This window comes from Neophocaena asiaeorientalis, unplaced genomic scaffold (genome assembly GCF_003031525.2).
Source record: "Neophocaena asiaeorientalis asiaeorientalis breed wild unplaced genomic scaffold, Neophocaena_asiaeorientalis_V1.1 scaffold490, whole genome shotgun sequence".
Classification (NCBI taxonomy): Eukaryota; Metazoa; Chordata; class Mammalia; order Artiodactyla; family Phocoenidae; genus Neophocaena; species Neophocaena asiaeorientalis.
Window position 1 is genome coordinate 3,364,668 of NW_020175079.1, and position 27,158 is coordinate 3,391,825.

Consider the following 27,158-nt stretch of genomic DNA (forward strand, 5'->3'; position numbering starts at 1 on the left):
AAAAAAAAAAAAAAAAAAAAAAAAAAATGACAATACCAAATGCTGGTTAGGATGCAGAGAAACTGGATTTTTCATCCATGGCTGTGCTTGACATTCTTCATGGCTGAGGTGCTGCGGCCCTCACTGCACAGCCTGGTGTCAGAACTCAGCAGATGTCTAATAAACACTTACAGAACTAAACTGGCCTGAATGAGATACGGTGACATTTATTTCCCCTATGTCCATGTTTACACTGGGAAGAGAGAAGAAATCTTAGAGACTGAAGTCAAGTATTGGTCTAACATAAAATTTCCCAGTTTTAAACTCTTCTTTGAATGGCGTCAGTGGTATCAAAAGATGCCCTGTGGTATAAGAAAGACCAATGGACTAGAGGGCAGAAGGTTGTGGCTCTAGATTTGGCTTAGCCACTTTATGAGACTTTAAGGAAGTCTCTTCACCATCTGATCAGTTTCCACAGGAAAAAAGTGAGGTAAAACGCGTCTCCAAATCTCAGAAGTGATATTCTAATCCTAAACCTCATATTATTTCTATAAATAATTTTCTACATACATTGTACATAACACAATAAGATAAGGTACATAAGGAGACAAGGCAACATAACTGAGAACCAACAGAAACAACAGATAACAGAAACAAATCAACAGAGATTTTAGATATTGGAGTTATCAGATACAAACAATGAAATAGCTGAAATTTCCAGTATTCAAGAAGATAAAAGCCAAGCTTGAAAATTTCAGCAGGGAACTGGAAAGGATACAGTGTGATATATCATATTTGAAACAAACAAAACAAACAAATTATTTAACTGAGAAACACACTATCCAAAATTTTTAAATTGGTGTGGCATTTAATAGCATATGAGACACAGCTGAAGCAAAAATTAGTGACTTGGAATACAAATCAAAAGAAACTGTCCAAGTGAAATAAAAAATACAATAACACATGTTTAACTGGAGTTCCAGTAGAAAAATACTGGGGAAGAAGAAATAGTTAATGAAATAAAAGCTAAGAAGTCTTCAACCAATGATGGAAAGTATCAACCCACAAATTTATGAAGCCCAAGAAGTCCCAAAAAGGAAAATAAAAAGAAGTTCACATCTAGACACATTAGAGCATAAAACCAAAGGGAGAGAAAAAGAAACCAGAGGAAAGAAAACAACAAACCACCTTAAAAGCAGCAACAAACTAACAGCTGACTTTTCATCAGTGGAATTTAAAAGACAGGGGAATATCTTTATGGTGTTGAAAGGAAACAAATGCCAACCTAGAATCTGATACCCAGCTAAAATATACATTTTTGGACAAAAACTGAGAGTATGCCATCAGCAGACCTCCACTAAAGGAAATTTTAAAAGGTGCTTTTTGGGCAAAAAGAAAACAGTCCCAGATGGAGGCTCAAAAATGCAAAAAGGAACAGAGAACAAAATCATGTTTAAAATGCAGGTAAATCTAAATAAATACTGACTACATAAAGCAATTAACAATACTGTCCTTACATTTATAATTAACATACACAACAATGACAGCATGAGTTGGGAAGGGAAAAATGGAGGTTGTGTTCTGAAGTCCTTGCTTTGCACAGTTACAGAGTAAAAGTATTTTAACACTAGACTGATTAGTCAAGTTTGCATGTAGTAATTTCTAGTGCACCCACTAAAAGAATAGAAAAAGTATATAATTCCCAGCCTAACTGGAGGAAAAATAAGACCTACTGTGGCTGAGAAAATGAAAGAAGTGCAGAAAGAGAAGGAAGAGGGGTTCCAGAAGAAGCTGGAGAGGCAGACGGAGACTGATCACATAGGACCCTAGGGGCCACATTAAGGATTTTGATTTTCATGCTAAAAGCAATGGGAGGTCAATCTAAGGCACCTAAGCAGCAGACATCTACATTCTATAAAGACATCTTTGGCTATGGTGTGAAGACCTTACGGAAGAAGAGAGAACTTTACTACCATTGTCAGGACTATTTCCAGAGCACTGCCCCTCCAATCAAATAATTTGTTTTGAAGGTACTATCTTACCTAAAAAAGTAACAATGAATAAAAAGATAGAAAATAAAATTCAGTTTTGGCTTTAATTTTTAAGATTTACTTTGTAAGTTAATTGTCTTTGCAGCTACTTTATTAACATTTCAAATACTAGGTAGCCTTTCTTTCTTTGTTCCTTAATGCTCCCAGTACATATTCTTCTGTCTAAATATTTAAGTCTGACAGATCATTAGGTCAGATATATACAATCTAATTGGCACCAAGGCATGAGGGCCTTTTAACCTCCTGTTTGAGACTAGACCACGTGAAATTTTAATTGAGTGATTCTAATATTATTAAATATCATTAACCTGCAAAGCTGTTCAGGAAGCCACTTAGGTTGTGGAGGGAGGAAAAAGTGAGATTCGTGTTCAATTAAGCCTGACTTTACTTGCCTACAGAGCATTTTTATAAGAAAAGGTAGCCCATTCTTTATTACCTTTTTGGTATTAATTTATCTTTACTGTGATATAACTCATAAACCACAAAATTCAACCTTTTAAAGTATACAGTTCAGTGGGTTTTAGTACAGTCACAAAGTTGTGCAACGAACACCACTAAATAATTCCAGAACATTGTCATCACTCCAAAAAGAAATGCCATACCTATTAGCAGTCACTTCCCAGTCTGCTCTTCCCCCAATTTCCAACAACCACTAAACCACATTCTATCTCTAAGCATTTACCTATTCTGGACATTTCATATAAATGGAATCATACATTATGTAGTCTTTTGTGTCGATTTTTCATCTAGAATAATGATTTCAAGGTTCAACCATGTTCCCTTTTTTAAAAAGCACTTTTAAATGGAAAGTTTGAACAGGAAACTAGGCAGAGGAGTAAAACAAACCTCTGTGCACCCATCATCTAGCCTCAACAACCCTCAACCCATCTACACACCCACATACTTCTTACTTCGTATCATTTTGAATCAAATCCCAGACACTATATTGTTTGTGTATAAATATTTCAGTAAGGACATATCATTATGATCGCTACTCGAACACTGGCCTTCTGATTGGGTTGTTTTTTTTTAATGGCCTACCTCTACTAAAAACTGAATTTCTCCTTTGCTAGGCATTATTTACTTAAAAAATACATTAGATTCAGGCACTCATTCTGTCTAATAAAAACACTAAAAGGGAAAAAGGAAAACCAAAATCCCAGAAATATTTCTGCAGAGGCCAAGATTCAAAGTGATCTAAAATTTGATAAACACCTCAATATTTCTTCTGACAGTCAGAAACACTCATATGGGGGTTGTTTACAATTTTCACTTTCCCTTGTCATTCTGGGAAAGGACTAGAGGTTATTACAAGGGTGTTTTGTTTTGTTTCTCAGTACACACCAATTACAAGCCAGAAAGCACTTCAGGTGCCTTGGTGAGGGCTGAAAACAAAGAAATCTCACGCAGAAAAGACAGTTTATGAGTCCAACAGACTGAATTCAGGGCTTTCTTAATGTGTGTTTTAGGAAAGGTAGCAAACAAGTAGCTATTCATTATAATAAGGTGAGGGGAAAATAAAGAGAAAAGAGAGCAGGAAGGACAAGGGTGATGGAAGAATGCATACTTGACTGGTTCTTACCTTCTTGTGAGCTATCAGGAGGCAGTTGGAATGTTCGTGTTCACAAGCAATTTCATAGTCGGGGATCAGATCCACCAACTCACAGACAAAGCGCACCACTTCTTCGTGCCAGGGCACGTTGGCCATGGTAAGACTGCTTGCCGAACTCTCTCCACAGTAGGTAACACCCTGTGGAAACATTACAACAGTTAGAGACAGTTACAGACCTATTTAAATGTCACAGAGGAAGAGCTTCAGAGCCAGAAAGGCTTCTACAGGTCAACCAATCCAAGCCAAGCCAAGCCAATCCAGATCTTCAAGTGAAGAAAGCAGTACAAAGATGATAAAATTTGCTTGGAAGCTCATACAAGTAACGAGTGACAAAGACAGCACTGGAGCTCCCAGGCCAGTGCTCTTTACACTCTGACAAGCCTGATGCTTCTTGGGTACTTGTGCTTTGTGCTACATCACCATCTACACTGTCCAGTCACAGTAATGTATCTGAACTAATAATACATCTTTCCATTCAGATTCATTTGTGCTCCGTAACAGATCAATTCTCATGGGATTATAATCCCCTAGTACAATAATGGAGGTATAGTTGACACCCATAACAATTCAGTGAATAATTTACTGACTGGGAAAATAAGATGAGCTCCTATTTTCTAGTATAATTTAGATTTGAGGTTGATAAACATTCTGTAAAGGGCCAGATAGGGATCCCTTTCAAATTATTCTTTTGGAATCATTCTAAGGAGATCACTTTGCAATGCATTTTTTATGTGGATATGTATAAACACAGAATCATGCCAAAATGAAAATACATGTATAGAAATACATATACATATATATATACACACACACACAGATATGTATATATATACACCTTTACACACACCTACATGTATATACATGTATCTACCCCCTAGAGAAATTCCCATTCACTACAAATGCAGTAAGATAAATTGGTTTTTAACTCTTTTTAATTCTACCTGACAGCCCAGGTACGTAAGACACAAAAGTTTTATAACTAAGTTTTCCATTTGGTAAGTTACATAGTGATAAGTGATTTATGACTAATTTTCAATACTGACTATCGTAACTTTGTAGGCTCTGTAAATACCCAAGAAATCAAACTTTCTTGAAAAAAGACTCGAATAGTCTAGATGTGCTACTAAGTAGGGAATAACTAAAATAGAATGAGGCTCTCTCTCACTCGCGCTCTCTCTCTCTCCCTCTCTCACACACACAGACTGGAGGGGATAGAATGAAATTAAATGAAAAGCCTACAATGAGCACTGCAGAGTGACCCTGACCCTACAGATGGCAGAGCTGGGAGGGGGCCAAAAACTCAGATGAGTTCTGCAAAACCCTCTACTCCAGATGGCTGTTTAAAGACTACTTACTGGTGTACTACACTGAGATGACCTTTGCTGAACATAAACTAGAGGAGACCCAGCTTAATTACAATAATCAAGAGAAGCTTCTCTATTAATTAGCTCACTGATTTACAGAATTCATTAAACTGAATTTGGGTTTTAGCTGAATAAAAAAAAGCAAATAATACAACAGTTTAAAAAATCTTTAAGAAAGCGTGGCTGAAAACTTGTACTAAACTTGCCCAAATACATGAAAATGATTTATTCATAAGTCAAATTAGTCATAAAAATGAACTTTACTTCACTTTAAATACTGTTTATGAGGGATGAAATATATGAACAACCATGTAGATACTGCTTAATTCAAAGGAATTTATTTTTTTAATAATACTTTTCTTAGTTATTTATTTATTTATGGCTGCGTTGGGTCTTCGTTGCTGCGCGCGGGCTTTCTCTAGTTGCAGCAGGCGGGGGCTACTCTTTGTTGCATTGCGCGGGCTTCTCATCACAGTGGCTTCTCTTGTTGCAGAGCATGGGCTCTAGGCACGTGAGCTTCAGTAGTTGTGGCACGTGGGCTCAGCAGCTGTGGCTCATGGGCTCTAGAGCACAGGCTCAGTAGTTGTGGCGCACGGGCTTAGTTGCTCCGTGGCATGTGGGATCTTCCCGGCATAGGGTTCGAACCTGTGTCCCCTGCACTGACAGGCAGATTCTTAACCACTGTGCCATCAGGGAAGTCCCAAGAATTTATTTTTAATATTTAAAATGTTAGTTCATTGAAGCAGAGGTTTTAGGTAAGATCTTTTTTTTTTTTTTTTTTAATTTATTTTGGCTGTGCTGGGTCTTAGTTGCGGCATGCGGGCTTCTTGGTTGCGGTATGTGGGATCTAGTTCCCCGACCAGAGATGGAACCCAGGTCCCCTGCATTGGGAGCGTGGAGTCTTACCCACTGGATCACCAGGGAAGTCCCTAAGTAAGATCTTATATTCATGACAATGGCTTTGGAAAATAATATCGATTATTCAGCAATAATAAAGCATGAAATGCTGAGGAGAGATCTGGTTTGGAAAGGAAATGAGAGGATGATTGCCATAGGTCATCACTCTGCCTTCACATTATACTTCTCTATACGTTCGCATGATGCTCTATCGTTAACAAAGCATTTTCACGTAAAACTTCTCATTTTAGCCGGACAAAATCCTCGGAGGTGGGGAGTGTGGGTAACTTCCTGAGCCGACGGCGGAGGCCGAGCCTGCGCGTGACAGAACTGCCATGGGTAGAAACCGGCCTCCCTGAACGGCCTCCCTGAGCCCTCCCTCAGCTGGGCTCCTCAACACCTCCCTCCGGTCCTCCCCCTTCTACATGGCCTGCTTCATTTCATCGCACACTGTGGTCTACTGACGACCCGCCCAGACTGGGTTCCTGATCGCACTTGCCCATGAAGAGTCTAAAGACGTTTTGCTTTCCCTCACATGGCAGCTGCCCGCCACCTTCTCCTCCCAGCACCACCTTCCACTCCCACCCTGTGTATCACCAGCACCAAGTTCTCGCCTCACAACTTTGGAAAAACAGTGTCCTCAAGAAAACAGACGGGTATAATGTGGCAACTGAAAGCGCTCATTCCAGAATTCCAGAGGCTGAGAGGTGACAAGCAGCCCCAAAGAAAGTTCCTGAAGAGCAGGACCACTTATGCGTCTTCCTGTTTGCAGTGAAAAGCACAACCCACACCATCACACTGGTGACTTCTGGATGGACCACTCTGCTCCAGGACATGGGGGCCATCGGGTCTTTTTCATGGGCTGCTTACAAAGTCTACCTGGGGATTCAAAGTCTGTGGGAAGAGCTCTTGATATTCTAATTAAACTGACTGGTTGTCAAAAGACTCCCGGTATGATTGTTTTTGTCCCTGATAGTTTGAAGAGAAATGTCTTCATAAATTTTTGCAGCAATACATGTCACTCCTTTATCTTAAAAACGCTTCAATAGCTGTCCCCCCCACCAAAAGACCAGCCCATGTTTCTCAGCCTAGCACTTGAGGCCTTCTTACTGGACTGCCCCACTCCGCATCCAGTCTTTCCCTGGCTAAATTCTCCACCATCTCTTTGATCTTCGGCCAGGAACTCCAATCCCATCTAATCCCAATCTCATCATACCCTGTGCATCTCTCTTCTCAGATAACTGGCATAACTTTGATGTGTCTAAATCCTGAGCTCTTAGAGGGTGGAGGCCATACCCTATTATTCTCTGTACCCCCAACTAATCTGTTCTAAAGAGCAAGCCACATATTCCTCTATGAAATTAAACTCCAGAACTCTTTTCTGATCTAATACAAAATTTAATTCATATTTTTTCAAGATTTTTCTACACTTTAACGATTATGAACCAACTGATAATCACTGGTTAGGTATTGCTACATACATGAACAACCGGTAATACTCCCTACGTTTGTGTGCAGAAAGAGATTGAGACTATGCTAAGACATTTGTTTTGCAAGATGCATTCTGCAAGGATTGAGTTCTGTAGACAGTCATGGTGCTAATGCAAAGAGAGTTTTAAATCATTTGACAACAAATAATTACTGAGCACTTACTCTTCTCAAGGTGCAGTGCTAGGCAGAGAATACAAAGACGGTATTTCATTTACAGATGGATTGTGTTATGAAAGCTTTCCAATAAGGCAGATGTTTACAACACGAAACACATTTTCACAAACAAGTAAGCAAATAACGATGGTTAAGCTTCCCAGGCTAGCAAATATAGGTCTACTTAAGGCTAATGAGGCTAAAATACATGTTAATTTACAGGGAATGGAACAGAGAAATATTTTACAAGACTAGCAGTGAAAGAAAAATCAATGTAATATAGAAACAGCTTCTATTGATTCATTTTTAAATAATGTGCTTGATGGAAAGTGATCTAAACATTTACTGAACCCAGGCATATGTTACCCCCTTGAATTCTCAAAACAAGTCCATTAAATTGATATTAGTATTCTAATTTTAATACTGAGGAAATTTAGGCTCAAGGAGGATAAGTAACCTGTCCCAGGCTAAATGAATACATTTTAGGAATGTATCAAAGCTTACACAACTTCCCCACCTGAGACTATGAGAGACCCGCCCTGAACCCTCCACATACACACACACACATCCAGGAAATCCAGGAAAAGGATATGAATGGATCCGAGAGCCTCAGGTATTTCACTAGCCCAGGGTCACTTTGTATTATCAATTTCACATCTTCAGGGCATTTATGTGACCTTGAGGTACTATTAAATTTTAACACCAACCCCATTTCAGGGTTAGGCCCTGGGAGACTTTTTCTTTTTACCAAAAGCATAGGTAAGGGATAAGCCTCCAAGTACCACTCTGTGTCAGTGGGTGAATTTTTTCCTAATTCGTCCTTTCACTAAAGGTGAAAGGGCCTAGTCTTCTGCCACATCCTGTCTCTACTGGAGCTGCAGAGTACCACCAGGCAATCTCCCTTTTTACAGCCCCTAAGGAATTCCCTTACAGACCTGACAGACTGACTATTCTCTCAAAAGTATGTTTACCATAACATTTACTTCTAAGTGTTTGCTTTTGGAGGAATCTGAGGTTATCTTAGGCTGCCATATTGCTAGCTCTTACCAAATGTTTTTTGGAGAGGCTTTATTACTATTATTTTTAAGACGCTTCCATTTTAGAAAATTTTACTTTGATTAATAAGACAACAACAACAGAAAGCTGCCTTTTCAGACATTAAATAGTTTAACCTACTGAACAGGAAAGCGTGCCTTCTCCATTTACTGATTTCATTCCAATCATTTGAATTATAAAAGTAATGCATGCTCACTGCAACAATTCACACAACACAGAAATATGAAAAGTAAAGCAAGTCTTTCCTTCCCCTTCTCCCAAATCGTACACTGTTAATGATTTGATATGTATCCTTCCATACTTTTCTTATATAAATGTATCTAAACATATACTGTTAAAAATTTGATCAAGTAATAATTATTCTATAACTCATTTTGTTTCTTAATAGTATACTATTTTCTGTAAACTTCCCTTTTCCTACTTCAGTTTAAGAGAAAGATACTTCATTAACTTGCTGGACAAATGAGAGATGAATTTAATAAACCATGTGATCCTCAAAGGCCCAGGTACTTGATATTACAGGTCTCCTACCAGAGACAATTGATCATCCCATGCTTTCCCCTGATACACACAAACTGTTGTCTATTACCTTATATTTTATAATTTAAATAAGACATTTAAAATTGTGATAGATTACACACTTCTCCAAGATTTTTCAATTAAAAAATTCTCTCAAAGTAGTTCATTTTACTTCGGTAGATTTTGCCTTGTTCAATAAGACATCCATCTCCCAAACAGCATATCTAAATTTAGAAAACAAATTTGTACCTATGATGCTTTGACGAGGCCTGGCACATAAAGACAGCTCAGAAATATTTGTTAAATGCAGGGATAAAATAATAAAATGGAAATCTTGTTTGAAAGAAACTATGTCATTATAACATCTCAGCTATAAGTAGAAGGCTTCATCTGTTTCCTAGTTATGTTAATAGTTTGTCCGACTACAAAATGCCCATCAGAGAATTACACTGTTTACAAAGTAGCCATCTTTCTTTAAAATTTGGTTGATTCATTTCAGATTACAAAATACCTTCTTCATTATAGGAAACATGACTGCAAAGAAAGAAGGAGAAAAAAAGGTGACAGTGCGATCCAGCCAAGTTAATAATAGAGGTTTTACTGCAGCATAATTTGAAGCAGCATTCTTTAATAGCTAAACCATAAATTAAAACACCACTCATCTCTGATGTTGGCAAGGTTTCCTTAAGCCAATGCATATATTTAAAGTGTAGCTTGTCTCTTTGCATCATTAGAGTTCTCGCCAAGAGTAGCCTTTTGAAATTAAGAGCAATTTTAAAAGAAAAGTGTCTTGACCTCACTAGAGGCTGCTACACACTCAGCAATATTTCATCTGCTCCTCTCACCTCCCCATCCGTCCAGAGGAACGTAATGCAGAACGCTGAACTTACTAAAAAATGGCTGTAAAGCTGAAATATGCTCTGATGTGACAGAGTGCATCCAGCTTCATAAACATAAACTGAAGAGTGGAGCTTTGAGAGATTGGGTTAATTTTCTGGTCACTTTCTCTCATTCTGTGTATTCTTAGTTGTCCAAGAAAGCTGTCTGCCTCTGAAAACTCTATAGCTGATGACTTCCAAATCATTACTGCCGGGCCTGTCTTATCCCCGGAACGCCAGGCTTATAGAACCTGTGGCTTCTTTGAACCTACACTTGGATTATTTAAAAGCTATCTCAAAGTATTAAGGTCAACATAGAACTCATGCAATTACTCCCTAAATTTGCCTCCCTTCTCCACTGGTCTTTTCCATCTCAGCAAACTGTTCCACATCCACACAATTGCTTAAGTCAAAAACCCAGGTGCTATTCTTGATTCTTTTTGTTCTTTCATACCCTACATGTCATCTAACAACAAGTTCTGTTGGATCTACTCCCAAAATATATCACAAATGCACCCAGTCCTCTCCAATGACCTTCCCCACGCCATCACATCTCTTGCTTGGCAAAAGTTTTGTTACCGGTCTACCTACTTCTACTACTGCCCTCTATAATCCACTCATGGCAATGGCAGGGTGATCTTTCAAAACCATAAATCAGATCGTATCACTCTCCAGTTTAAAACCCTTTCCTAGCACACCTAGTATTAAAAAAAAAGCTTATCGTTAAACTTAGTATAAAATCTGATTCTTTTATCCATACATGAAAGGCCTAACAAAATCTGGCCCCAGCCCACCACTCTGACTCATCTTGTACCACAGCCAACTCCAACTACCCCACGGACATCATGTAGGACCTCTGTGGACCAGCTGTGCCATCTGCCCAGAATGCTCTGACCCCAAGCCTCTGCATGTGGTGCTGCTTCTTACTATTCAGTTATCAGTTTTTAAAAGAGTCATCTCCTCAGAAAAGCCTTCCTGCTTTTGAAATCTAAAGCAGCCAACCACAGTATCTAGTAAAACAGCATATGCGTTTACCCTCTGACACATCAATCCACTTACAGGTATCTAACCCAAAGAAACACTGGCAAAAACATGACAGTGACAACCAGACATTAAATGGCTCCTGCTGGAAGCATACACGACGACCAATGAAATAATCTTGAAATGCAATACACACACACACACACACACACACACACACAAACCTGATCAATCTTCTTTTGATCTAACTAACAATCCACGGGAAATCTAAGGGGCAGAGCAACATGCAATCACCAAAATCTAAAATATAAATATGGGGAACTAACCAGGATAAATGATCCATTTTTTCCAACAAAATAAATTACAAGGGGGAAAAAAAACACATGGAAGAGGAACTAATAGATTAAAAGAAATTTAAGAGAGAAATAATCCAATTCTGACCCTTATTTGGATCCAGATTAAAAAATACTTTAGACAATTGGTTTAAGAAGATGTGGTATATATACACAATGGAATATTACTCAGCCATAAAAAATAATGAAATATTACCATTTGCAGTAACATGGATGGACCTAGAGATTATCATACCAAGTGAATTAAGTCAGAAAGAGAAAGGGAAATATTATATGATATCATTTATGTGAGGAATCTAAAAATGAGTACAAATGAATCTACATACAAAATAGAAACAGACTCACAGACATAGAAAACAAACTTAGAGTTACCAAAGGGGAAAGAGAGGAGGGGAAGAATAAATCAGGAGTATTGGATTAACAGATAAACACTACTGTACATAAAATAAACAAGAAGGATTTACTATATAGCACAGGGAACTATATTCAACATCTTATAATAACCTATAATGGAAAATAACCTGAAAAACTATATATATATATGTGTGTGTGTGTATATGTGTGTAAATAAATAAATAAATATATATATATATAAAACTGAATTACTTTGCTGTATACCTGAAACTAACACAATATTGTATATTAACTCTACTTCAATTTTAAAAAATACTGTTAAAATAACTGGTCAAGTTGAAACCTTATATGTTCCAATATATGAGATTATTGTTAGAACTGTTTAGTAAGAACAGTATTCTGAATAAGTGTTTAAAGTGAGTGCATATCTTTTAGAAATACTAAAATAGTTATGGATGAATGGTATAACGTGGGGATTTGCTTCACAGGTAAGGGCAGGAAAATGGGTAGGAGTACAGCTGAAACACAAGCTAGTAATTTTTGAAGCTGGTAATGGATGGATGGGGTTCATTACATCAGTCTCTCTACTTCTGTATATATTTGAAGTTTTCCATAGTAAACGTGTAGTTAAAAGCCAACCAATTACTCACTATAACAGTATTTTATTTCTCAGCATATTAAAGTTACTATGTAGTGAGCACTACATTTATTTTCTGTTGACGGTCTACCTCTCACTAAAATATAAGCTTTTTATATGTGAGAGCAAATGCTTAGTCTTTACTGCTCTTATCTTCAATACCTAGAACAGTGCCAGGAAACTTGATTAATATTTCTGACTGAATAATATAAAACATTCGGGACCTCCTGCAGAATTTTAGAAGATTGTAATTCCACCGTGGCCAGCAAAGCATAATGGGAACGTGCCCAACACTAGCCGGCAGGGGCTTACCTTCACCTCGATGAAGTCAGGGTTCCCCAGGGACACCAGCTTAGCATAGGCCTGGAGTTCATCCACGTTCCATGCTTTCACCAGAGTCAGCCTATAGACAGTACGTTGTTGCTAAAACAGAGGAAAACACAACTTTGTTTTTATCACCTAGGAAGATTTTCAAATTTCTTAAACCCATAGGTGAAACCTGGCATGAACTTCTATTTATTGAAGTTGCATTTTGTAGAAAGATGAAAAAAATGTAAACAATGTCATAAGACTCCCAGAAGCCTTATAAAGGCACAGATATTGGTATATTTTTCTTCTCTCACTTACAGTATCGAACACTAGATAAGACACCCAAAAGGTTCTTAACAAATACCCTGAATTCCATTTAGTTAGAAATAGTAAATTGACCAAACAGTTTTAGATTGGTGAAAATTAATTCACATAACCTTCAGGCTTTCAGGTATCAATTGCTCAAAGTTATTTACAGTAAGAATTTCTAATCACTCTTGTCCTCTTTCCTGCTTCCTCATGATTTAATGATCTCTACTTGGCAGAAAAGGCACATTGATGAACTGTCAATGTTGCCATTTGTTTACCATGTAACCAAAAGAGGTATTGATCTTCTGAAAAGCCATTAGACAACAGTCATGCAAGCCTTTAAAAGCTTTATACCTTTGACTTTGTAGCTCCCTTCCAGGACCCTAGACAAATTACTAAAAGTTCAAAGACTTATTCAAACATCTCAAAACGACATGATTAATGATAGTTTAAAATCTACAACAAGAGTGGGGGCAGAACCTGTGACTTGCCTTTAACCAACAGAATATGGCAAAGATGATGTGACACGTGTAGTTATGTACACATGATTACATCCATCTGTAGCAAGTTCCTGGGTAGTATCCATGCTGCTAAACCTCAAACCATGCTTTAAGTAGCAAGGCTCAAAATACTCAAGAGAAAAACAAAGTGAAGTAAGACGTGAACAAAATGATACCAGTCTCTCTCTACATGCACCCCAGTGTTCACAGCAGCATTATTTACAATCACCAAGATATGAAAGCAACCTAAAGTCCACCAACAGATGAACGGATAAAAATGTGGTGTGTATATATATATATATATATATATACACACACACACACACACACACACACACACACACACACACACAATGGAATACTACTCAGCCATAAAAAAGAATGAAATTTTGCCATTTGCAACAACATGGTTGGACTTGGAGGGCATTATGCTAAGTGAAATAAGTCAGACAGAGAAAGACAAATACTTTATGGTATCACTTATATGTGGAATATAAAAATTACAACAAACTAGTGAATATAACAAAAAAGAGACTCAGATATAAAGAACAAATTAGTAGTTACCAATGGGGAGAGGGGAGGGGGGAGACGCAAGATAGGGGTAGGGGATTAAGAAGTATAAACTATTATATATAAAATAAGCTACAAGGATATATTGTACAACACAGTTGTACAACACAGGGAATATAGCCAATATTTTATAATAACTATAAATGGAGTATAACCTTTAAAATTTGTGAGTCACTATACTGTACACCTGAAACATATAATATTGTACATCAATTATACTTCAATTTAAAAAAATGTCGGGCTTCCCTGGTGGCGCAGTGGTTGAGTCCGCCTGCCGATGCAGGGGACGAGGGTCCGTGCCCCGGTCCGGGAAGATCCCACATGCCGCGGAGCGGCTGGGCCCGTAAGCCATGGCCGCTGAGCCTGCGCGTCCGGAGCCTGTGCTCCACAACGGGAGAGGCCACAACAGTGAGAGGCCCGCGTACCGCAAAAAAAAAAAGAAAAAAAGAAAAAAAAAAAAGAATGCCAATCTCTCTACTTTTGCTCATGTCTGAAGATAACCTAGGGATGAACAGTATTAGGCAGCCATATCAGAAAATGTACTCAAAACTTATTTTTAAAATGCAGTGTATAATGCACAAAAAGATAGAAATCTTCCAGATTCCCTTCACATAGCTAGAATTCACCCAACGCCAAAACCTAACAAAAATGGTAGAGAAGTGCAGGCCAATCTCACTTGTACTTATATATGCAAAAATCTTACAGAAATTTTAGCAAATGAAATTCAGCATTATGTTAAAAATTCTAGAAATGCAAAGATGATTCAATATTAGACTATATATTAATACAATTCATCACGTCAATAGCTCAACACAGAAAAGTTATACAATCATCTTATAGACACACAAAGACATTTCATATCATTTAAAGCCCATCCCTGATTTTAAAACAGAATGAACAACTGAAAAACCATTTGGTAAACTCAAAAATTAAAAAACACATCCTTAACATAAAGAAAACACTCTCCAGTCAATAGTCCATGTCATTCTTAGAGATGTAAAAATAGAGGCATTTCTATTTAATCAGAATAACAGCAGAATGTCCACTCTACTATTTTTATAAACACTTCCCTGAAAGTTAAAATCAAAGCAATAAGGCAAGAACAAGAATAAGTGGATAGGGCTTCCCTGGTGGCACAGCGGTTGGGAGTCCGCCTGCCAATGCAGGGGACACAGGTTCGTGCCCCAGTCCAGGAGGATCCCACATGCCGCGGAGCGGCTGGGCCCGTGAGCCATGGCCGCTGGGCCTGCGCGTCCGGAGCCTGTGCTCCGCAGCGGGAGAGGCCACAACAGTGCGAGGCCCGCATAACGCAAAACAAAAAAAAGAATAAGTGGATAGTATACAAAAAACAATTACTTGCAAATGATATAGCTGGCTTCTTGGAAACCTAAGAAAATCAGATTAAGTAAAATTGGTCAGTTACCAAATAAAAATAGAAAAATGAGCAGCTTTCCTAGCATAGAGCAGTGGGGTAAATGTGGACTCTGAGGCCAGACTGAATCCCAGACCACATACTACCCATCTTTAACTCTGTCTCAGTTTCTATCTGTGCAAGATGGGAGTTTACACAGGATTAAAAGTGTCCATCTACATAACGCTTAGAACCATGTTGGCAGCAGTAAGTCATACTAAGTATTAGCTATTATATGCCATATGTATGGTACATATATACTATATGTACGACTACAAAATGCAAGGCAAAGAAAATTCTACTTCAACTCTAAAATACATCTATACAATACTTGATGATTATTTATGAAATAACATGGAGAGTGAAAAAAGTAAATATTTCTGAGACCATAAAAAACTAGCCTACATGGACAGCCATGATAGATTTCTAAATATAATGTAATTCCAATGGGAGTTTAAAATTCCTTTCAACAAATAAACTGGCAATGATACCAACAATAACAAAAGCAAGAGTTAGCAATGAGTCAGCCCTTACTATGTGCCAGCTGTTGTTGTGTTTAACATCTTAGCAAAGATTCCAATATTTGTCTCATCTTTGCAACAAATCTTACAAAATAGGTTTATTAGCTTCACATTACAGATATGAAATTGAGGTCTAGTGCTGCTAAGTGAATTTCCCAAAGTTACACAGTTGGAAAGCAGCAAAGCTGGGATACGAACCCAAGCAGAATGAATCCAAGGCAGACTCTCTCTCGTTGCTTAACCTTTTCAAATTGTGGAAGAAATCATACAAAGAGAAACATACATAAAACACGAATGGACAGCCCAAGGGATTAACACAAAGAAAATATTCATCACCCAGTCACCATCCATTGCTTTAACCCCAAAGCTATCTAATATCCTGACTTCAACATTAAAGTTTAGGTTTTTGCCTGTGTTTGCAATTTATATACATAGAACCATAGACTTTTTTGCATCTTGCTTCTGTCATACAACACTGTGTTTATAAAGTTCATCCGTGTCGCTGTATGTCGAGATTTGTTCATTTTCTTCGTTATCTAATATTCCATTATATAAATATACAATAATTTATTCAACTGTTCCCCCACTGATAGACATCTAGATTATTTCCAGTTTTTAGTTATTATAAAATGCTGTTCTCTCTCGTAACACTAGAGTTTAGTTCTTCCTGCTTTAGGGAATTTTATGAAATGCGATTATGACATGTATTCTTCTATGTCTGGCTTCTTTCACTGAGTTTGATGGTGACTTTAGCCTCAGATATATTTTTGCTGCTGTTTAGCACTCCAGTATATGAAAATACTTACGTTAGTGAAAGTTGTTGGTTCGTTGGTTTTTTCCTCAGTTTGGGTCTCTTACAAAATAGCATTGCTATGACTGTTACTGTACCTGACTCCTGATGGATGTCTCTTGAATGTTCCTAAGAGTGGAAATGCTGGATCACAGGATGTGCAGATACTGCTAAATTGGTTTCCAAAGTCATTTCACCATACTTCCACCTGCAGTGGATCAGAGTTCCAGCTGCTTCTCTTCTTCACCAACACTTGTTGTTAGTCTTTTAAATTTTAGCCATTCCTGCACTGTCCTATTTTGTATTTGCCCGTTTACTGATGAAGTTGAGTATGTTTTTGGCCATCCTGATCTCTTCTTTTGTGAAGTACTTGTTCAAATGTTTTGAATATTTCTTTATTGGGATAGCTGTCTTTTTACTACTGGGTTTTTCAAATTCTTTATGTATTCTGGCTGTAAGAATGCTGTTATAATTGTATTAGAAATATTTTCATCCACTTGATGGCTTTCCTTTCTGATTTCTTCATATCTTTTGATCAACAGATATAACTAATTTTAGTACATTTACCTTTTATCTATAGCCTACTAATGTTCAGATTGTTAAGGACAAAGAAAAGCACTATGGGGTTACTAAAAAAGAAATGTCATTAGATTTTATTTCAAATTATCAAATTCACATTCTGGGTTTCACTGTGTCTGTAGGGAGCCTGCTCGATGGGATGGTTTTGGAGACTTTAAAGTCTGTTTAAAATTAGTTAAAGCAGTTCCTAAAGTCTATAGAAGAAAGTTGTGTTATACTCCAGTTAGATCAAATTAAAACAAAAACTGAGTACAGATGTTGCTTGAGAGGTGAGAGCTGGAATTTCCTTTGCAAAGGACATACTTAACACTTTATTTTATCCTTCCTTTAGATTAAAAAAAAGAAAGAAAAAATTGGAGTACAAACTGGATTGTATTGTAGTAATTTAATTTGAATAAAACCTATTTTTTTCCCCAGTTTGGGGATTTAGTTAGTAATTTTAATTTGCATAGGTTCTGGTCAGTTATTACTGCAGGATTTTCTGAATGTGGCATATTATCTAGTAGGGACAGGGTTAGTGTAATACTACAGAATACAAAAATGAAGATGAAAGTATCCAATTCAGGCAAAAAGTTTAGCTACTATCTGTTCAGGCTACAATGTGATTTGTAAAATGTCACAATGAGATTTGTAAAAAAGTGTCAAGTAGCTGGCATGTTATAATTTCATGTGTTTTCTGTTTAATTTGAGAGTCTAGGATTTTTTCCCCCCAGTGGTAGTAACAAACACAATAAAATGGGAGGGAGGGGTGGATCTGAAAGTAACATCACAATCAATGTGCAGCTAGGCTGTGCAGCAAGAAACCTAGACGTTAACCTCTAGAATTCAGACCAGATCTCTGTGACAGAGTTTAAATTGGGGTTTTAACTTATGTTTGTTTCTTAGAGGGAAGCAATACACGTACTGAAAATATTGGGTTGGCCAAAAAGTTCTTTCGGGGTGGTACGGAAGAACCTGAATGAACTTTTTGGCCAATTCAATACATGGAGTGAAAATTGAGGTCAAAATTCCAAAGGTAAATGTTAAATGCTTATCAAAGGGAAGTGAGGGAAAAAAGGATTGAGTACAAAGTAGAAAAAGTCTGAGTAGTTAGGAAGGAGGAGAGAAAAGAGGGAAAAAGTATAAGATGAGGAAAAGAGTACATAGTAGCAATTAAGCTACTGGGCTCTAGAGTCAGCTGTGTGAGCTCAGGCATGCTCTCTGTGCCTCTGTAAAATAGGAAGAGTAACAGTATCTATATCTCATAGTATTGCTGTAAAATTAAAAGAACTAAAACAAATAAAGAACTTAGAACACAGCCTGGAAGATAGAAAACTATGAATAAATTTCAGATACCATCATCACCACCACCAGCAGCAGTTACACAGATTCATTCATTTGTTCACACAGATATCAGTTCAACCAACAGTTACCAGGTCCCACTGTACACCAGGTATAATACTAGATGCTAGAGATACAGCAGTGAACAAGCAACCAACGTACCGACTATTGTATAATCTACATTTTATTCTAGTAAACGAACAAAACCAAAGTCAGAAAAGAAATTAGCAACAATGGTTAATACCAAAAGAGGAGAGGAACCAGGAAACCAGAAAGGTAAGACTCCACCACTCCTGCCTGGCTTCTCAAAGGGAAGGAAATCCAAAAAGGAGGGGATATATGTATACATATGGCTGATTCACTTTGCTGTACAGCAGAAACTAGCACAACACTGTAAAGCAACTATATCCCAATTAAAAAACAAAAAAAAACAAATTGAATGCTGACCGAGTCATATCATGCTTGTCAAAAAATTAATTCTAAACTCTTTAAAACAAACAAAAAAACCTTAAAATTGAAAAAATCCCTCACTGACGACCATTGTTTGTAAAAGCAAAAGAATATGTATTGCCTCTACTAGAAATTGGGCAATGAATCTTTCAAAGTCCTTAGAAAACATACTTTTCTTAAAATGGCTTTAATTAACTAAATTTTTTACTGTTCGTGGGAGACAAAACAAAATGTGTCCATCTGATATGTCAAATAAGCAAAGAATTAGAAAATAAATTCAAAGATATAATTCATGATGCAGCCAAATGAAGTATTCTTTATAATCAAAGAAGACAAGCAGGAAAATTATTATAGAATTACTTCCAAAATAAATTAACTAAGTAACCAACCAAATTAAACTGTAATGAATAACTGAAAATGCAGATCAAAGAAAGAGGGCAAAGACAATGTTATAAGACTCAGTGAAGAAAATCCAACCCAACAGGAAAAGAAATCATAGAAGGAAACACATGAAGCCATTAATAGTGCTTACTTCTGAGGATGAGAAGTAAGAGAAGGGTTGTAGGTTTATTATTTACATTTCTCTTTAAAGACCTGTAGAACACCATGAAACGTTCAACATGTTCATTACGAAAATCTCAGGAGAGAGAAAATGGCAAAAAATAATATTTGAAAACAAAATGGCCAAAACTTCCAAAATTTGATGAAAAACATGAGTCTACACATTGAAGAAGGACAACGAACTTCAAGTAGGATAAACTCAAAGAGATGCACACTGAGATATATTATAATCAAACTGTCAAAAGACAGAATCTTGAAAGCAGCAAAAGAGAAGTGACTTGTCATGTACAGGGATCCTTGATAAGATCAGAGCCTATTTCTCACCATCAACCATAATAGTCAGGAGACAGTGGGATGACATATTTAAATTGCTGAAAGAAAAAAACTATCAACGAAGAATTCTACATCTGGTAAAACTATACTTCAAAAATAAAGGAGAGGGACTTCCCTGGTGGCACAGTGGTTAAGAATCCACCTGCCAATGCAGGGGACATGGGTTCGAGCTCTGGTTGGGGAAGATCCCACATGCTGCGGAGCAGCTAAGCCAGTGTGCCACAACTACTGAGCCTGCGCTCTAGAGCCCGCAAGCCACAACTACTGAGCCCACATGCTACAACTACTGAAGCCCGCGCTCCACAACAAGAGAAGCCACCGCAATGCAAAGCCTGCGCACCGCAACGAAGAGTAGCCCCCGCTCGCTGCAACTAGAGAAAGCCCACACGCAGCAACAAAGTCCCAATGCAGCAATAAATAAATAAATAAATAAAGTCATTTCCAGATAAACAAAAGCTCAGGGAGTTCATCACTAGCAGAACTGCCACAGAAGAAATGCTAAAGGGAATGCTTCAGGATGACATGAAAGGACACCAGACAGCAACCTGAAACCATGAGTAAAGAACTGTGATAAAGGTAACTAAATATGTAAATGTGAAAGCCAGTATTGTTCTATTTCTGGTTTCTAATTCCTTTTTTTGTTCCTATGTGATTTAAAACACATATACCTAAAACAATAATTATAAATCTACGTTAATGGGCATGCAATGTATAAAACGTAATCTGTGAAATTAACAACATAAGGAGGAAGACAGAAAATGAGGGGCTTAAAAAAAATAACTTATAAGCTTTTGCACAGCAAAAGAAACCAGAAACAAACCAAAATGAAAATCAAAACTACAAAGAGGTATCACCTCATGCTGGTCAGAAGGGCCATCATCAGAAAGTCTACAAATATTAAATGCTAGAGAGGGTGTGGAGAAAAGGGAACCCTTCCACACTGTTGATGGGAATGTAAAGTGGTGCAGCCACTGTAGAGAACAGTATGGAGTTTCCTTTAAAAACTAAAAATAGAGTTATCATATGATCCAGCAATCCCACTCCTGGGCATATATCTGGGAAAGATGAAAACTAATTCGAAAAGATACATGCACACCAATGTTCATAGTAGCAGTATTCACAATAGCCAAGACATGGTAGCAACCTAAATGTCCATCGATAGATGAATGGATAAAGAAGATGTGGTATCCATCTTATTGAATGGATGGAATCCATAAAATGGAATATTACTCAGCCATAAAAAAAGAATGAAATACTGCCATTTGCAGCAACATGGATGGACCTAGAGATTATCATACTAAGTAAGTCAGACAAAGAAAGACAAATATATGATATCAATTACATGTGGAATCAGAAAATGTAATACAAATCAATTTATTTACAAAATAGAAGCAGACTCACATAGAAAAAAAACTTATGGTTACTAAAGGGGAAAGGGGAGGGGGAGGGATAAATTAGGAGTATGGGATTAAAAGATATAGACTACTACATATAAAATAGATAAGCAACAAGGATATATTGTATAGCACAAACAATTATAGCCATTATCTTGTAATAACTTATAACGGAGTATAATCTACAAAAATACTGAATGACTCTGCTGTAAAACTAAAAAATATCCTAGGGGCTTCCCTGGTGGCGCAGTGGTTGAGAGTCTGCCTGCCGATGCAGGGGACATGGGTTCGTGCCCCAGTCTGGGAAGATCCCACATGCCGCAGAGCAGCTAGGCCCGTGAGCCATGGATCCTATTAGAAAATTTAAAAATATACGCAAAGTGCTGGGAGGAGGCATTCCATTTTTAATATGTTCTTATGTGTTAAATACACAAGTATTTGTGGATAAAATGATACTATTTATCTGATTTGAAATATTCCAATGCTTCCCCACCCCCCAAAAATTGGGAAGACAGATGAAACATGAAATGTAGAATGCTGATAACTGTCAAAGCTAAGATCATGCTTACACGGGAATTCCCTCCATTATTCTCTCTTCTCTTGAATGTTTTAACAATCCATAATAAAAAAGTTTAAAAATATGCAGTTATGAGTTAGAATTCTGTCACTTCTAATTAGGCAGCTTTCAGTGTTACATATTCTGGATGAGGTTATTACATCCGAGGACTACAGCTCTTAATTTCAACAATTTATCTTGAAAGTTGCAATTCAAGACGAACTCGAGTTGAGGCTGTGTCAAAACAAGAAAAAATGGTCTCCTAAAATATGGTTCTGAGTTACTAGTAATCAAAGAAATGCAAATTGAAGCAGTAATGAGGTACCATTTTGGCTTATCAGATTGGCAAAGATATTTTTAAATAGCAATATTCAATACTGCCTAGAGAACAGCAAGACAGACACTCATTCACTGATGATAAAAGCATAATTCAGTACAAACATTTTGGGAATTACATGGCAACATGATTAAAGAATCTGAAAAGTATCCAAATATGTTGATCCAATAATTGCATTTCTAAAGATTTTAAGCCTTTGGAAATGATAGAATTTGTGGACAAATACTGATGATTAAGAATGTTCATTCCAGCTTTATTTATAATAATGAGATATTATAAATATGTCAATCCCAAGAAATAGCTATATGTTCAATCCCAAGAAATAGCTAGATGATTTATGATATAGCTATTTAACTAACACTAAAGATGATTATTTCAGAACAGCGGTTATGAATTCCAACATGGCAGAGAAACACATTCTTAACAATAAGAGAGCTCAATGCAGATGTGATTCTCAGAAAGGGGAAGGAAGGGGGTGGGAGACCTGTTTTTTTCTATACCCTTGCTCCCACTGAGAATAATTGTTTTAGAAGAATGTTTAATAATGAGGGGTAATTTTTATGTAATAGCATTGAATTTTTAAAAAGCTAAAACCAAAACTGTACACATACCATAGTATTAATGACATAAATACATATACACAAAGGATACACAAAAGGCTGGGAATGAAATACAAGAAAAGTTGTGGGGTCAGAAAACCCGTACTCATGTGCGCGCGCACGCACACACACACACGCACACACACACACACACACACATTTTTTAATAGTACTGACTCTTGAGATGAGAATGGATCAGTTTAACAGTTTCTTGATACGCCTGATCTCAACTATGCTTAAGCAGATGCCTTAAACAAAATTCTCCTGCTCAAAGACCAGAAATCTGGTAAAGGAAGTAGAAAAAGATTTGTCTTAGGTTCAGCAGAACCTCAGAAGGCCATGCAAATCAACTTGAATATGAGACAGAGTGTGGCCAGAGTTTGAAGAGTCATGGACCTCTATGTTACCCACAATAGCAAAAAGAAAAGAAGGGCTTGACATCCTCCTGGTAACATGGTTAATACCCAAGAAGATGTTGCTTGTGTGAAGGAGTAGGAGGAGGGTGAGATCATGCATATTTGTAAATACAACTATAAATGCTATGCAAACCGTTGCCTTCCAAGGCAAATTCAAGTTTTCTTTTTTCTGTGTGCAGTACGCGGGCCTCTCACTGTTGTGGCCTCTCCTGTTGAGCACAGGCTCCAGACGCGCAGGCTCAGAGGCCATGGCTCACGGGCCTAGCCGCTCCGCGGCATGTGGGATCTTCCCGGACCGGGGCACGAACCCGTGTCCCCTGCATCGGCAGGCGGACTCTCAACCACTGCGCCACCAGGGAAGCCCTAAGTTTTCCTTTTTGAAACTCTCTGGAATTTTATTTTTCCAATATTTTCGATCCGTGGTTGGCTGAATCTGTGGATGCGGAACTGGTGGATATGGAGGGCCTACCGTATAATCGACGTACGGTCAAAGGGCTATTATAAGTTCATCTATTGAAAAACCACAAGAAGAGGAAGCCGAGAAGTGCAAAATGCGAACACAATAGCGGCTAAGAGCACTGGCAGCTGTAAGACAAGCTGTAAGTAAACACTCAATAGCAGGGAAAAAAAAAATCCCCACTACAGGATAAAAAAAAATAAAAGCCAGCAGTATTTACACGTCAGAAAAGCAAAGGAGTAATATGGAGCGGTGTTTCTCCATCCTTTGGAGGTTGGGAGAGAATAGAAGAGGTAAGGTTCTACTGGCATTCTGAACAAGACAGCTTTCACAGTGTAATAATGACCATTACCCTGAGAGCCATGAACACAGAAATTTTAAATATGGAAATGCAAGGAAAAGGAAAGAAATGAGAACAAAGAAAAGATTAATAAGGGAGGCAATGTAAAGAGCTAAAGACGAAATCAAAATAAATAAAAGATCATAAATAAATGGTAAGATTTCTAGAGGAAGAAAGGCTTGACTACAAAATCATAGGACCGGTTTCTCTACTTTGCATGTAGAAGATCTAAACTGAGAAGTCTAAGGCCACCAACACAAGATAAATGAGAGAGGTAGCCTATCTACATAAGAATAAGTAGAAGTCAGAGGAATGGTGTCATACAAATCAATAAGCAGAAGGTTATGTTACAGCCTCTACCTCAGGGTGCAAACACGGACGGCAGTCACCTAAAGCAGCACAGTGACTTGGAAGTCCAAGGATATTGACAAAAAAGTAAAATCTCTGGCAAAGTTCCCTCAGGAAACAACCTCTCCATCATCCTGCAGCAGACAAAACCAGACAGAAACACTGGGACACAAAGTGTGCAGAAGATGTTATGAGAAGGGCATCTTGATATACCCAGAACACATCTTACAAAACCACTGAGACAAAGTAAATTTGAAAGGGATAATGGGGCAGCCAGAAACCACACAACTCTAACATCAATAAATCTGATAGATCTATTTCTCCAGAAATATTACTTGTAACAATTCACAAGTTCAAGTCCCAAATATTAAAGAGTAAAGGCTCCCTTCCTGGGTGATCAACTGTCCAAATGCATATGCCTTGTAGTCAAGGGACGTTCAGGCTGTCAGTAAGCCACTGTTAACAACCTCCTTGTGCCTAAGCTTGGCTCTGCAAAAAAAAAAAAAAAACAAAACAAAACCCACACACACACACACACACAAAAAAGCAAGACCACACTCATTAGAAGGTGACTCAGTTCTTGAAGTAAGCCTATAAAGTTTCCTCCCTGGAAAGCCTGTTAGTGACAAGATGTGCCTGAGTGTACAGCACTTTACCTCATGTCTGACTCATAAGAAAGTGAATCTGGAATGACAGCAAGAAGAGCCTGGAAGAAGAAGAAGGATGTTCGGTACTTGCTACACAGACACAAAAATGCCAAAAATTAAGCCTTTAATTCCAAATCCTTATCTGATTTGCATAATTCACCAAACCATACATTAATGAATGTACAGTCAAAGGGGTACCTTAAGCTCATCTCTTGAGCCATCCCCACTGCAGTGATACATAGATGAAATGAAAAATGAAAATCAAATAAACCTGGCTAAAAATATACAATGAAACAGCCTCAGGACCAGGAATTGGACCTAGCCGCCTGTTAGAGTGCACACGTGAGCAAAAACAACCACCGACTCAAGAAGAGCCTGCAAACAATTCCAAGAGATGTGTGGAAATGTAACATTCCACAAAGACAGCCAACAGAATCTACAATTAGAAGATAAATCTCAGTCAAAAAAAATTAAAGTGACAGAACAAGCAACTTTCAACCAAAGACATGGCTTCATAAAGATGGCAATTTTCCCAAATTAAACTGTAAATTCAATGCAATTCCAATCAATATCCCAAAGTTATGTCTGTGTGTGTGTGTCTGTGTGGGAGAGAAAACTGACAAAATGATCCCAAAATAAATATGAAAATGTATTAAGGGGCTAAGAATAAGCAAGACAGTTTTGAAGAAGGAGGGGTCTTTTGTACTAAATATCAACCTTATCACAAAGCTATAGTAACTCAGTATGGTAATGGGGCAAGACAGAAAAATTAATCAATATAACAGAGTAAAAAGTTCAGAAACATCCATGAATACAGGAAAACTTGATTACAACAGGCAGTCATTACAAATCATGGGGTAAAGGATAAATTATTCAACAATGATGCTGGCTCAATCAATAATCCATAAAGGGGAAAAAGAATCCCTGTCTCGTACCATACTTAGAAAAATATAGATACATACATATATATGTTTATGTGTGTATTTGTATATATACAGAAAGAGATCCTAAGTCCTTAATAAAAAGCATTTGGAAGTCAATGAAAATCACAAACACCTCAAAAGAAAAAAACAGTAATGAACCAAAACAGCACAAACTTCCGGTTATAAGTACTAGGGATGCAAGGTACAACCTTAGTTGTACCCAATACTTAGTTGTACCCAACAGAATAGTACCCAATACTAATTAAAGATTTGTAAAATGTTACGAACATAATGAACACTGCTGTACGTTACATATGAAAGTTGTTAAGTAAGTAAATCCTAAGAGTCTCATCAAAAGGAGAAAATATTTTTTCTTCTATTTCTTTAATTTTGTATCTATATAAGACAACGGATGTTCACTAAACTTACTGTGGTGATCATTCCATGACGTATGTAAGACGATCACTGGTTCCTTGTTTGTAAAATCCTACCACTTGGAGATTTATTCCTGTATATATTTTCCTTTGCTGTGAACATTTAAATGAGAATGGACAAGGATTTTGAATCACTACTCTTGGAAATGTTAGAGAAAAGAGATCTAGGTATTAGTGAGAGACAAAAAAGGATAGAAAATAAAAGGTAGAGCAGTGGAGGTTTTTGGAGTATAGTCATGAGTAATCATTAAGAAGACAAAACAGGGCTCCCCTGGTGGCGCAGTGGTTGAGAGTCCGCCTGCCGATGCAGGGGACGCGGGTTCGTGCCCCGGTCCGGGAAGATCCCACATGCCGCAGAGCGGCTGGGCCCGTGAGCCATGGCCGCTGAGCCTGCGCGTCCGGAGCCTGTGCTCCGCAACGGGAGAGGCCACAGCAGTGAGAGGCCCGCGTCCCGCTAAAAAAAAAAAAAAAAGACAAAACAAACACAGGCCATAAAAATGCACCTTAGAACCTACCAGGAGGCAGGACATTCTAATTGTGCCATATTCTGGTGAGGTCCCATCTAAAGTTACCTTGGGTGGCACTACAGGTAGCTAACTCTGTGTTAAGGAGAACGTTTTAAACTATAATAAACTAAATAGATTAAATAAAATTTATCCCCAGGCTTTTTTTTTTGCGGTACGCGGGCCTCTCACTGCTGCGGCCCCTCCCGCTGCGGAGCACAGGCTC

The 27,158-nt window shown here is 37.7% G+C and overlaps 1 protein-coding gene across 2 annotated transcripts in view; it reads right to left on the reverse strand.

Moving 5' to 3' along the window:
• The window catches only part of LOC112412445 (S-adenosyl-L-methionine-dependent tRNA 4-demethylwyosine synthase), a 154,176-nt gene that overhangs the window by 21,815 nt on the left and 105,203 nt on the right, over positions 1 to 27,158 (reverse strand). For both annotated transcript variants that reach the window (XM_024764137.1, XM_024764138.1), the window contains exons 14-15: positions 12,638 to 12,748; positions 3,613 to 3,780 (exon numbers count right to left, since the gene is read on the reverse strand). In XM_024764137.1, coding sequence (XP_024619905.1) covers positions 3,613 to 3,780; positions 12,638 to 12,748 — 279 coding nt within the window. The remainder of the gene's footprint in view (positions 1 to 3,612; positions 3,781 to 12,637; positions 12,749 to 27,158) is intronic.